The sequence below is a fragment of the Melospiza georgiana genome, chromosome 3, assembly GCF_028018845.1.
Source record: "Melospiza georgiana isolate bMelGeo1 chromosome 3, bMelGeo1.pri, whole genome shotgun sequence".
Classification (NCBI taxonomy): Eukaryota; Metazoa; Chordata; class Aves; order Passeriformes; family Passerellidae; genus Melospiza; species Melospiza georgiana.
This window is the reverse complement of record NC_080432.1, coordinates 45,251,153-45,264,189: the sequence shown is the minus strand read 5'-3', so window position 1 is coordinate 45,264,189 and position 13,037 is coordinate 45,251,153. Positions and strand designations below refer to the sequence as shown.

The following is a 13,037-nucleotide window of genomic DNA, read 5'->3' as shown; positions in this document are numbered from 1 at the left end:
AATTCTATAGCCAGGGAGATTACTCAGGAAGTGGTCATAGCACCAAGAGTGCCAGAGTTCAAGAACCCTTGGAAAATGCTCTCAGGCTCTTGGCTTGATTCTTGGAGTGATTCTTGGGCTGTCCTGTGCAGGGCCAGGAGCTGGACTCAATGATCCTTGTGGGTCCTTTCCAGCTCAGGTTACTCTGTGATCCTACAGCATTAGATGTGGTACATTTAATGGTTGCTGCGTTTCTGAGTGCATTGCTCTGGCTGTGACTGTGTTAGCAAGCAGTGCAGCACAGTGGAGAAAAATCTTTAAGGCAGAGAGCTGTGGCCCTGGACTGGGGTGCTGTACAAGGTCTCATGGGGACAGAACCCTGATGCAGTCATCTCACTGTCTGACTCACTTCTCTACACCCTCATAAATTACTCTGTTCCATTTAGTACTGAGTTTATCCTGGAACTTCCCTTTCAAGGTCTGCTGTTACTTTGCCTGATCTCTACAGAGCTGTGGCATCTGTGCTTGAGCAGAGGGCACAGGCAGATGGGCAAGGGTCAGAATGAGGCCCTGGGGATGGGAGCAGGCAGTCAGTGCAGAGGGCTCTGGCTTTCCCACTGGGACCTGGCTCTCCAGCCTCCGGCACTGCCACCCACCAGCATAGATGTTCTTGATGCCAGGAGGGACAACCCAAATAGCATAATGCAATTGGACATGTTTGGGAGTGGGACTGTTCACTCCTGAGAGGTAGTTTAAATCTATTTTTCCATTCTGAAAATTTCCTTTATTCTTCCATCATGGCCTCAAGGAGAGAGAAGATAGGATAGATAGGATAGGATATTAGAAAAATATTTTTCACTGTTAAAGAGGTCAAGTCAGGAACAGATTGCCCAGGGGGGTGGTAGAGTCACCATCCCTGGAGGTGTTTAGGAAGCACCTGGATCTGGCACTGGGTGATGGCTTAGTGGAATAAGTGCTACAGTGGCAGTTCTGGGTTAACAGCTAGACTTAAAAGCTTAAGGGTCTCTTCCAATCTCTTCTATGATAATGAAACATGGATGTTTCTTTTCTAGGAAATATCATCAATCTTACAGGAGCTGAAACGAGTTGAGAAGCAGCTGCAAGGTACAAATCTTTTTTCACTTTTCTCTTCTGTGGTTGCTTGCTTCAATTTTTAATAGACATCCATATCTGTATATATATAACATGAAACAAAGTTACTGTGATTTATTAAAATATATTTAATACAATATCAGTTACGTACAGTTGTACTATAACTGCTATCAGTTATACTATAATTGCTGATACATTTGATAAACAAACATGGCTGGTTTTTTTTTAAGCGGAAGAGTGATCATATCTTTTTATATAGGATTAGTGGTCCATGCTTATCATCATTTTGTTAGCTGTAAATTTCCTATATTTGTTATTTTTAGTATTCAGATTTAATCTGAGATAAAATCATGTTTTTAAAAAGAATTTTTCAAGAGTAGTCATTAACCACCTTTAGAGACAAATCAGTGATAAATGTTAGTACATATCTGGAAATAAAAAAGAGAAGTTCTGTTAAATGTCACACATATGTTAATAGTATAATAAAATGAAATGGTTCTGGGTACTTCAGTTTTCCCTCACTGTGTGGATAAATGACTGCTCTTTTATACAAATTTCATTCAATCATGGAATCAGCAACTATGGCTATTTTCTGGGAGTGGGGTGGAACAAAGCATAATATAATGGTAACATCAGGGGAAAAAGCCACTTAAATTAAAACCATCCTTCTGTCTCTATAACCTAATCATAGATGGTTTATCATCTCTGTTTCTTGTCCACACATCAGTTCATGTTTAGTTTGTGCAGTTTCATTTCATCTAAAGTTTTAATACATGTAACTGATTTTGAATACATGTATCAGTTGACATCTGTGTTGGATACACCATTTCTTTGTCATGGGCAGAACACATAAAAACTCACATCTGTCATCATAAAAATAAAAGTGTGAGATAAGGATTTCCATATTTTTATAGTAACAGAAAATTGTATTTTTTTATGGCTTCTTCCCTATCCTTCTCATCTCTTCATGACTGCTTAGCAATTAATGCCATGATTGACCCTGATGGTACCCTGGATGCTCTGAGCAACTTGGGATTCGCCAGCCCCATCCTGGCAGCTCAGCCGAAGGCCAAGTCCAGCCCTGTTTGCCAAGGCCCCCGGCCGGCAGCGCAGCCCAACTGCCAGCCCGAGGCCCGGGCTGCTCGTCCCGCCACCGGCCCTGCGGCAGCCGAATTGGAAAATGCTGAATCCGAGGCAGATTTCAGCATACATTTCAATAGGTTTAACCCAGATGGGGAAGAAGAAGATGCCACCCTGCGTGAGTGACATCTCAGTGTTTGATACAAAAGCCTTTCATGTGGAATGTTTAGAAATCAAGGAAAACTTATAATGTTTGTTTTTATAATTAAAAAAAAAGGCTTGGTCAAACAGCAGTTGTTTTATTAAACCAGTTTTCTTTAATTGTGATGCTTTGATTGTCACACAAATACTTTTCAAATCATAAAGATATGCATAGATACCAGTGTAGGAAAGCAGATTGTGGCAGGTTTGCCCTTTGTGGTTGTGTGCTTTGCAAAAGAATTATTATATCAGCAGTTTTCCCTTAATAGATTTATTTCTTTTTAAAAGCCATGCAAGCAGTCTAACATTTACTGAAAACCCCAATCTCTTTGCCAAGCTGCTCTGATGAACAGACTTCCTCCTCTAAAGCTTGTACAGAACTGTTGAACAGTTATGTTTGATTCTGAATTAGATGATTTATATAGGAAACATTATCTTGGACTACAATGACACATTACTGCGAAAGTAAGACAGATTTCAGAAAGCATTCATTCTCATGTACTGGAAAATCTCAAACAGTTCTGTGGTTTATGTAACCTTGTTGCTGCGTAAATTGTCTTGGGGTTTACAAATAAGTTCACATATTATGTTTGCACTAAGATTTGCTGGGAGTGGTAGGTGAACATATCGATATCGTTGAACAGCAAGCAGTGTTTTGGTGTAAATAGAAAACTGATAATACTGTCCTTGTATTATCATTACAGTGTTTTAATCCACTTTCTGAATAAACTATTTGGCACTTTTTGATCTTCTTCAAAAGTCTTTTTGATGTTAATGAAAGTAGAAGTATTTCATATCTCATTTCTGTCCAAATCTTTGTTGAAACTAACTAGGAAATAAATTTGAACGTATAGTAGTGTGGGACATATTAAAGCATATTGAGGCAAATGGGCTCTCACAATCCAAATGCAAATTAAGCTTACAGAAGAAATTACTCTTTATTTGGAATGATCATGAGATGTAAAATTTTCTTTAGGGAACTTGGAAGTAGAGTTGTCATGATTTGCTTGATCGATAGATGCACTCCCAAGCAAATGATTTTATTTGCTTCTGTATATTTTCCTGTAGTCTTGCTAGTAAAGCTGTCCCTGTCTTACATATTTAAAAGGATTCTGGACGACGACTGCTAACATGGACATTTTGCTTATACCACTGAAAAGCAAGTCTATTTAAAGTTTCCTATATAAGCCTATTTTCCTTATCAGTTGTCCCAGTAACTTAACATTTGGAAATAATGAAAAAAATTAAAGTAAATTACTTTGTATTTCCAGAACACTGTAATTTGGAGGAATGTTTTTTCTGTTAAATGTAACTAATAGACTGGAATTTTCTTATGTTTGCATCAGTCTCTATATATTAAGGTTAAAGATACAGTTTTGCAGCTTTTATGAAATGGTCTTTAATATTTCAGCAATAATCCTATATGAGATTTGTTTTTAAAAACCTACTTTCTGTACGCTTTTGAATTGTACAGGCTTTCAGAAATCAGTAAAAGTTGGACCAGTTAATAAAGATGCAAAAACTTTTTTTGTAGAGATGTAAAAACAAAACCACTAATCTGTTGTATAATGGATTTCATATTTTCTTTAAAAAAAATTAAAAGCAAACAGTCTTCATGTATGACTCAATATGCTCTACTCCAGCTAACTGTGGGAGCCTGAATGACACTAGTTTACAGAGGCTACAGGAAAACTTTTTGAAGGTGCAGAAGGGCAAAAATAGATGGAAACTAGAGCTAAGTATTCAAAATTGAGTGTACCAAACCATCACCATAATTCCTTCTTTTGTTTAATGCTTGGGAACATAATTTTTCTGCAGATTCAAGTGGAAAGTAGGAAATGGCTAGGAAGGATTAAAGGTGCAGGCTCTTCATACGAGATTCTGTTTGTGTTATTTCAGGCGTTTTTACCTTTATGTTGTGTAATAAGCATTTTGCATTACTATGTTATTATTTTGTATGGACATGTTCTCCTTATTTATTTTTGTTACATTTATTATGTATGTTATTTTGTTATATGCATTTACAACTCCATTTTTAAATAAAGTGTTTCTGGAACTTTACAAATGTGTGAATATGTAATTGAGAGCTGGGAAGTTCACACAATCTTTCTGCAGACTAACTCGCCTTTACTGAAATAGGAAATTACATTTTTTTCATAAATATCCTCTCTCCAGAAAAAGTTCTGTTACTGCCACCACTGCATCATTTATTCTGTGTTGACAGTATTGGCTTGCTTTCCTGTACTCAGGTTCTTTTCCACACTTCAATTGATTTTGTGTGCAAAGCTAGAGGTGAAAATAATCCAGTATGCTAGTCACCAAACAGTGGCTCTGTTTCCCTTTGTAAATGAAAGTGAGTTTTAATGCGCCTGCCAGCTGCAGCAGTAGATGGTTATCAGACTGTTTTTTCCCTCTGCTTCACATATTGGAAAACTTTGCTGCATATGCTGATTTGGCTCCATGCTGGTGCCTTTTTTTCTTCTGTCCCAGGTTTGACTATGCCTGCTTTTCCTGCAAGACACTAAATTGCCTTTTTTTAGCTGGCTTCATGCAGGTACAAAACCTTGAATTTAGTAAAAGCTCCAAGCATTTCTTCCCAGGTTAAGCATTTTGGTGCTGCTGAGCTTTGCTGTGACTCAGCATCAGCCACTCTGATCTTGCATCTGTCTCTGTATTTTTCCTTTATATCCCAGCCTGCTGGCATTAATACACCACTAGTGGCACACAGTAACACTGACTAGCCCTCAGCTCTGTAGGGGCAGGAGATTTCTGCTGCTCTTCAGAGATGCCAGTTTGGTACAGTAAAAATCATGAGCAAGTTACAAGGGCTTTTTTACTTGCACAGGACTACTTCATATCTCCCAGCTTCATTATCTGCTATAGTTTCCTCACTTGTTGCCAGCATCCCTCTGTCTTTGCAGAGGATAGAGGAATGCACCTCTGGGCTGTATTCTCATGTGCAGACCCTCTGATCTTTAAGCAGAAGTGTAACTCTTCCCATACAGATTTTTATAGGACTAGTCTACTTGGAGCCAAGGTTATACAGGGCTGTTATTCAGAAGTATTTAGGAAATCCAGCCAGATGGCCTCAGTCATGTGCTCCCTTCAGACACCACCAAGTGATGCTGACACACCAGGACACAGGAAAAGCAGAACTCAAGCCTTTTCTGATCAGCACTGGTGGCTCCTCCCTTGGCTACATGTACTGCTCCAATTCTATACCCAACAACTTCTTGTAATGACACTCACATCCAGCTGTGGCATACAGAAATAAACCTAAGGGCATATTTCGTGTGCCTGACCTGATAACAGCAAGGTGGTGTTTCACTGCAGCATATACATTGTACCAAAGCACCTGGTACTGCAATCTCAGGAGAGAACTCTGCCTCTTACCAAAAACTGACTTCAGGCAATGCCTGTTGGAAGCCCTTTGTAATTTGACCTGGGAAGATTTTAAGCATAGGAAAGATCTACAATTACTGCTTTGGCATGCAGCCATGAAAAGCAATAGTGTTCCTTCATGCAGGAATGTGTGAACCATCGATGACATGGTAAAAGGAGGCCACTCGCTACCTGCCAAGGAGATTTTATATCACCAAGTCTTTTGTATCTGAAGAGAATTACAAGGAAGAAACTTGGCCACTCACCATACAAGTTCCTTAGCTTTGTCTTGGTGAATAATCAGAATTTTTCAAGTGTAAGAATGTCACCTCTGACTTCAAATAGAGCTAGATCTGTAAATGCTGACAGGGTTGCAATCCTGGTAGTTCAGCCATGATTGCCAAATATTAAATACATCCGACAATGTCTCTTGGCAATACTGTCGAAGGACAGCTGCCTAGTGCTGAAGAGCATTTCCAGCTGCGCTAGCTCAGTAATCTTGTAAAAACAATTTTTGTTTTCAACTTGGTAAGCCTTAGCCAGTGCTGTTCCTGCCAGTAACAGCCAGCAGAGCACTGGCTGGGGAACAAGGCATTTCCTTTTCAGATTCTTTTCTCACTAGTCACATATTTGGGGAGCAAAAATGCATTTAGCAAACAAGTGGGATAATGCATCCCTGGAAATACTTTAAAGCAGGATAAGAGAACTGGAAGCCTACTGTCAAAGATCTTTACCTCTTCCAGTGAGACCACAGTTAACAGTGAAAACTAAACTCAGTGCTCGCCTTGTCTTGCTGACAGTTTCACGAGCAGTTATTATTTTTTGAAACCGTTGTTACTTCATGTCTGGGGAGAGCTCTTAAAATAAGAGGGTGTTAGAAAATGGCTTCCCTGGGGAGTCGGTATTAAAACAGGTGTTTGTAGTTATTTAATATCCTTATGGCAATATAGGGCAACATTTTCAAGTAATACTTGCCAAAATTATTCAAACACTAAGGCCTTAGGGGGTGGAGTGAGGGGATATAGAGATTTGTTCATTTTAGACCTATTTCAAAAGATTAATAGATGTGTTGATGAGGCTTTCTGCTACTATGGAATAGCTAACTATCAGAAATCTAAAGATTTATATATATTTTTATAAATATTTTTAAATTAAAAAATAGCAGCTTAGAAGCAGTATTAATTGTCTTTGAACCAAACTGTGATCTTAAGAGTAAATTTTATTATTAAAATTAATTGAGTAATATTTTAAACAATAATGGGCAACATGAGATATCTAAGTTCTGTATGGAGTCGTGGACCTCTATGAAGCCAAGCAAAAAGAACAAGGGTTATATAGTAACCCTTGTAAGTACTTATACAACCCTTGCAAGTTGTATAGTAACCCTTTTATAAGTTATAAACTTAGAAAAGTTACCAGGCGATTTCACATTTCATTTTTGGCATCACTTCTGGGGTAATGTGATTTTAAGTTGAGAAAAATTCATTGAGGAAAGAAACCAGATGTGGATGTGAGTTGTAGTTTGGATTATCCATGACTGATTTTGTTGAGAGATGAGGGAAATGACTGCAGATAATTCAGGAGGTTTTAAAAGTATTTAGAAATTAAATGCCTTAATAAAGTTTTTGAAGAAAATGTCATTAATGGTATTTCCCAATATAGCATAAGTGATTCATAAGTGATCAGGCACAATACGATATTCTCAGCAGATGTTACTGGATTAGGAGACTCAGTGAAGTGCAGAAAATTAGGCAAACTGTTAAAAAAAGCTTTTGAAAGAAATCAAAAGCCAGAGATGAACAGAAGTGAAGGGGAGTGGGGCAGGAACACAGTGTCTCCAGCCATGGCAGTAGGTATGACAGAACCATGCAGTTGGTTCAAGGCAGCTTTAGCACAACAGAGAACTGTAAGACACAGGAAGCACATAAAAATTTGCCTGCAAGGAGGGTACTTCCAGAGCTGATAAGAAGCTGTGCAGGGAAATATCTTTCCTGCTCCAAGGTTTGCCTCAGGTGCAAGTGAGACTACAGCCCCCCCGCTCCTTGGCAGGGGATGGCAGCGGGAAGTACGTGGGAGTTACTGCTTGCATCAATAATTATGTATTTTTTCCCTCTGCAGAATAGCTGGAGTTTCTCAAATAAACTGACTGAACCAATAGACAGCACTTTCCTCCAAGTTCATATCCCCCAGTGCAGTTTGTTTTATGTTTTGCTGAAATCATTTTTGGTCTTCACAGAATTTCAATAACTGAGTAAAGATGCAGGTGTATAATATTGTAATCACATTACCTGCACACTCAGGAACTCAAGTACTAACAAAAAATTTGCTGCACAACCATGTTACTTTTTCACTTTTTCTCTTTTTTTCATACATGGAAGGAATATACACAAACCAGGCTCCTCATATGATTGCTGCTGTCAGTAGGATGAGCAGCTGAGCAGATGGTTGTTCAGAAAAATCCACTTTTAAAAATGCAATTTATGCAGTATTCTGAACACCTAATAAGTTGCTTTCTTCCCATCACAAATCTGATGTATAAGTGTGGCTTTACTAATTTCTTGAGTTGATTTCCTAAGTGTACAAGCTCCTCAAATTTAGATCCTCTTCAACACCTCTGCAGGTTTAAAAATGCTGGGTTATATTGAAACTCACATCTGAGGCTTCACTGAAGTTATTACTCCAGGGACAGCAGAAGTTCAAATACAAAATTGAAAACACAGCTTAGTGGCTTATCTCAGCCCTAACATGAGCCCCTGGCACCCAGAACTTTGGAGCCACATTTCAAGCTGCATGAGCAGGGTTTGCTGTTTGGTGCCAGTAACATTTATTACTTCTAGTTTTGAGAGTGTGTTTTTAAGCTTCCAAGCTGTTTGAGTATCTATATTCCTAACTTTGGCCAATTTAAGTATTTTACCACATAATCATAGAATAACAGAATAGCTTGGGTTGGGAGGGACCTTAAAGATCTGGTTTCAATGGGCAGGGGGATCTGCTACCAGACCAGGTTGCTCAAAGCCCCATCCAGCCTGACTTTGAACACTTCCAGGGAGGGGCATTTGCAGTCTCTCTCTGGAAGTTGTTACAGAACATCCCCACCATTGCAGTAAAGATATTTTTCCTGTTTAATCTAAAACTACTTTCTTCAGGTTGAAGCCACTTCCCCTTGTCCTATCACTATATGTGCTTGTAAAAAGTCTCTCTTCCTCTTTCTTGCAGTCTCACTTTAGGTACTGAAAGGCTGCAATTATGTTACCCTGAAGTCTACTCTTCTCCAGGGTGAACAATCCCAATTCTCTTAGCCTTTCCTTGTAGGAGAGTAAAAAGCATTTTCAGAGTTAAAAGTGACATGAATAAAGAAATCCATCATTTCCCTTTTAATGGTGAAGTGATTTGCTTTGGAAAATACATGGATTTTATGTTACTGGAAGAAAACTGTCAATTAAATTATGCACTTGTCCCTTAATGCTCCAGCAGTGAATTACAAGCTAAGCAGAACTGGTCTCCACGAAGTCAGTGGAAAAGTTCATGCAGCCACAGTTTTGTACTTGCTTGTTTGAGTGCAAACCCAGATCACTACATTTTGGTTTTCACTTGTATGCAGTTTTGTAAAATTCAGAAAAGCTGTCCCCAGCACAAGTATTTTCAAATGAGTTGGTTATAAGCTTTAGCCTGACATTGTAAAAGCAATTATTTTAAAATTTGTAGGGAAAATTAATCCTGACTGACATCAATGATTTCTTTTAATTGATATTTAAATTTCTCCAGATAAGAAAACACACTGGAACTTGTCTTACTGCTTAAAATGCAATGAGGGAAAAAATGGCAGGCATAGGATAGTAGGAAAAAATTATCCACAGAATAATAGGTATGATTAAAAAGCATATCTGAATGGAATTTCTAATTAAGGATTTTCTCCAGGGAGACACAGTGAAAAGCTTGATGCTAAATGAGTTTTGGAGAATCACTGCATATCTGTGAACTGGTCTTAGCACTTTCTGGAGCCTCTCAGACGGCAGTGCTGAGGACTAGCACAGATAATTTTACAAACATCAATATTGCTTGCAGGCTTTCACTGCAGTATTGAAGCCAAAGAAACAGTAATAAGATTTTACCTTCCAGTGGTGCTTTTCTTCTCAAATCTTTCAAGCCCTGCACAAACACTCATTCTGTTATGAAATTTATACGAGGAAATATTTCATCCTGATCTTACAGATGGGAAAAGGGACTCAGAAAAATCTCGTTTCCTCCCTACAAAATGCTGAGACAAGCTTTGTCATCACCTAAATCTCAGTAGGTGGCAACACACACCCTGGTGGTACTAATCATGTGCCACTTGATCTGACAGTGCCCATATTTAAAATCAAAGTTATCCCAACTTTTGAGTTGCCGTGACAGAGCCAGAGATCTGTACTTTTCCAGCCAGGTCAGTTTTGTCACTTCTCTTTCCCCAGTGCACCTTGCTGGCGTCTTTGGAGCTGCTGAGATGTGGGTACCTATCCCAGTGAGCTGCATTATCTGATCTTGGCAGCCTCCCCAGCAGCTGGTTGCAGCAGGAGGCTAACTTGGTATTTTGGGATAGTCCCTTCTTTCTTTCTTTCTATTTACCATGGAGATGTCACACACATAACCCTCAGTACTGTGCATATCTCAGAATTTCCATGTCTCCTGAGAATTCCTTTTTTCAGGTTAATCCCTGTTTCTTTACAATGCCAGATGCAATGATGTGTATCAGTTTTATTTGAATTTATATGGTCTGCCTGCACCTGAAGTGTTCTAATTCTCCATGCAAATTATCTTGGTTTATGTGCATATATTTAAAAATGTCTGATTTTTTTTATTCTCAAGATTTAAAGGACTAACAGAGATTGTATCAATAGGCATGTTCAGCCGCTGGTACCTGGGGTCTTGGATTTGCTGCTACAGCACTGCAGAAGCACTGATGTAGCCATTTATTTTAGCTTTAATGTATGTATTCCATTTCTGAATGTTTGCAGAAGCCCAGTATGAAAGGCATCTACTCAAGTGGGTTTTGTTCAATTGTCCAAAAATTATCAGCAGTATTTGAGAAATAGTCACAAAGCAGTTTCACTGAAGGACACAGCTGCATAGCCCAGGTGTTTCCAGAGGCTTCTACAGAAACACTGTGGTTTAGAGGCTCAGCTACTGAGTGTACATGTTTTCTTCATATGTGTTATCTACATATCAGAAAAAAGGAAAAATATGGTGATGAGCAAGAAAAAAAAAAATCTAAAGCCTCTAAAATTTTCTAGCTAAGCTGCCATTTTACCAAGAATTTAAGTGTTAGTTTTGAGATAGGCCACATGGCCCATTAGATCTGCCTTTCTTTGAAAAGTTTTCTAATTTCTTTGTCACAGCTGCCACTAAACTATAAGAAGTTAGTGTTTAAAGGATTACAAGCTTTCATTTTCTCAGGGATCTGGAAGGACAGAGCTAAGTGCATAATCCCACATTCTGTTCAAGTTTTTTTAGCAAAGGAGAAACCAGAGGTGGTAGAGAGAAATAACTTATTTCAAGTTAATCAAGTTCTCCCTGGCCGATTCTGAGTCTGGCATCCTGTGAGATAATTTCACCATGGGATATACTAGATTTATCTAACTGATTTTCTCTCCGATAGAAACCAGTGCACTGGCCTGACAGGTGGATAATAAAGACAAAGCAGTGCTGATGTTTGTAGCAGCAGAACTTCTAAGGAAAGCTGATACTTCTGCTGAACCAAGCTGCAACAAATAATGCCCTGGACTCAAAAGCTTGTCAATGTGCATTTCCATCAGGACCAGAAATTCCTCAAATACATAAAATGAAGCAGAATAAAAGTCCCATAAAACTTTTTTTTTCTTTTAGTATTTAGGTTTCACACAAAGAATGGAGGAAAGTAAAGCTTTGACTGGACCAACCTCTATCAAATTTTCAGGCAAACCTGCACATTTAGCAACAACTTTCCCAGTCTGGGTTTCAACAACTAATCAGTCATGCTGCAAAGAAATTCAAGGTGTCAGAGATTTCTCAGAAGTTGATTATGTGGATGGAAAATCAGGCTGTCCAGAGGAGACCCTCTCCTTACCCAGGACGACTTGGGTAAGAGGCCATGTTAAGCTCTGAGTATTAAAAATTTTAGAGAGATGCCTTTGCCTGAATTAAGGTGCAAATAAGACCATGTGCCAAAGTGAGTAGTATGAATTTTATTTAACAGTAAATGTGGGTGTAAAGGGTGGGGGGGCCAGGGGAGCCAAGGGGAGAGAGAGAGAAAGGGGAGGGAGAGAAAGAGAGTGACAGAGACAGATTTTGTAGAAAATATCTCCACTCCATGGCTCCCAGTGGTGTCCCATTGATCCTCTTCTTTTGGTCTCCTCACCTTCTTGGTGAGGGTCCCCCAAAATATAGAGTTCAGTGGGTTAATCTACATTCAGGCCTGGTGGGAATGAATGCCCAGATACCTTCCCTAGGGGATAGAATGAGGTGCAAGTTTGACAGAGTCTCTTGTAAGAGACTCTGGATCGGTTCCATCACTTGGATCATGCGCAGCGCTCTGGGGCCAGGCCTCAGCAATGAGTCTGGGAGCGCTTCAGGGCTCCTGGCTGGATGATGGCACCCCTCAGCTGCCTCTCACGTGAGTGTGACCTTCCCAGGATGGGGACAGGCTTACAACTGAGCCACTTTGTGTGAGGGAACATGGGTGGTCGCTCCCTCTGAGCAGAGGTTGCCCACACAGCAAAGCTCTCCTCCTGCCCCCCTGGCTGTGGGGCAGTGTGTGCCAAGCTGCCCTCAGCAGATGGGTCTGTGGGCTATGGCCTCCCCCACCCCGAACTGGGCCAGGGATGGATTTCAGCACAGCTGCTGGGTTTGGCTTTCTTGTGGACGCTTTCTTTTCCCTCAGCCTTGTTTACTCCTCCCTAGAGCTGAGGTAATTGCATGGCAGTGTCACCTTTTTCTGTTCTCAAGTACCCTCAGGGGGCTTAACTCACAGCCCCAAGTTCCCCTCAGGCCTGTTCGGGGAGGAGCGGCCTTTGGTGGTGACAGTTTCCTTATACAGTTCTGCCATAAAGGGCCAAAAGCCCTTCATAGCAATGTTCAAGCCATTAACCACAACATTTCCATCTCTCAGGGGGCGCTGTCCTGGTTTTGGTTGGGCTTTGCAAACTCGGTAATTTCCTAACTTGGGAGCTGTGAGGCTGGTGGGAGCCAGCGCTGCAGCTCATCAGGCTCTGGGCAGCCACAGCTGCTGGGGACTGTGTCACTGCTGGGACAGGGACAGGGACAGGGAC

The 13,037-nt window shown here is 40.0% G+C and overlaps 1 protein-coding gene across 8 annotated transcripts in view; it reads left to right on the top strand.

Moving 5' to 3' along the window:
• The window catches only part of CEP170 (centrosomal protein 170), a 94,383-nt gene extending 89,960 nt beyond the window's left edge, over nt 1–4,423 (top strand). For all 8 annotated transcript variants that reach the window (XM_058019524.1, XM_058019523.1, XM_058019527.1 and 5 more), the window contains 2 exons: nt 1,053–1,104; nt 2,072–4,423. In XM_058019524.1, coding sequence (XP_057875507.1) covers nt 1,053–1,104; nt 2,072–2,358 — 339 coding nt within the window. In that variant the 3' untranslated portion in view covers nt 2,359–4,423. The remainder of the gene's footprint in view (nt 1–1,052; nt 1,105–2,071) is intronic.
• Nucleotides 4,424–13,037: the final 8,614 nt, after the last annotated feature.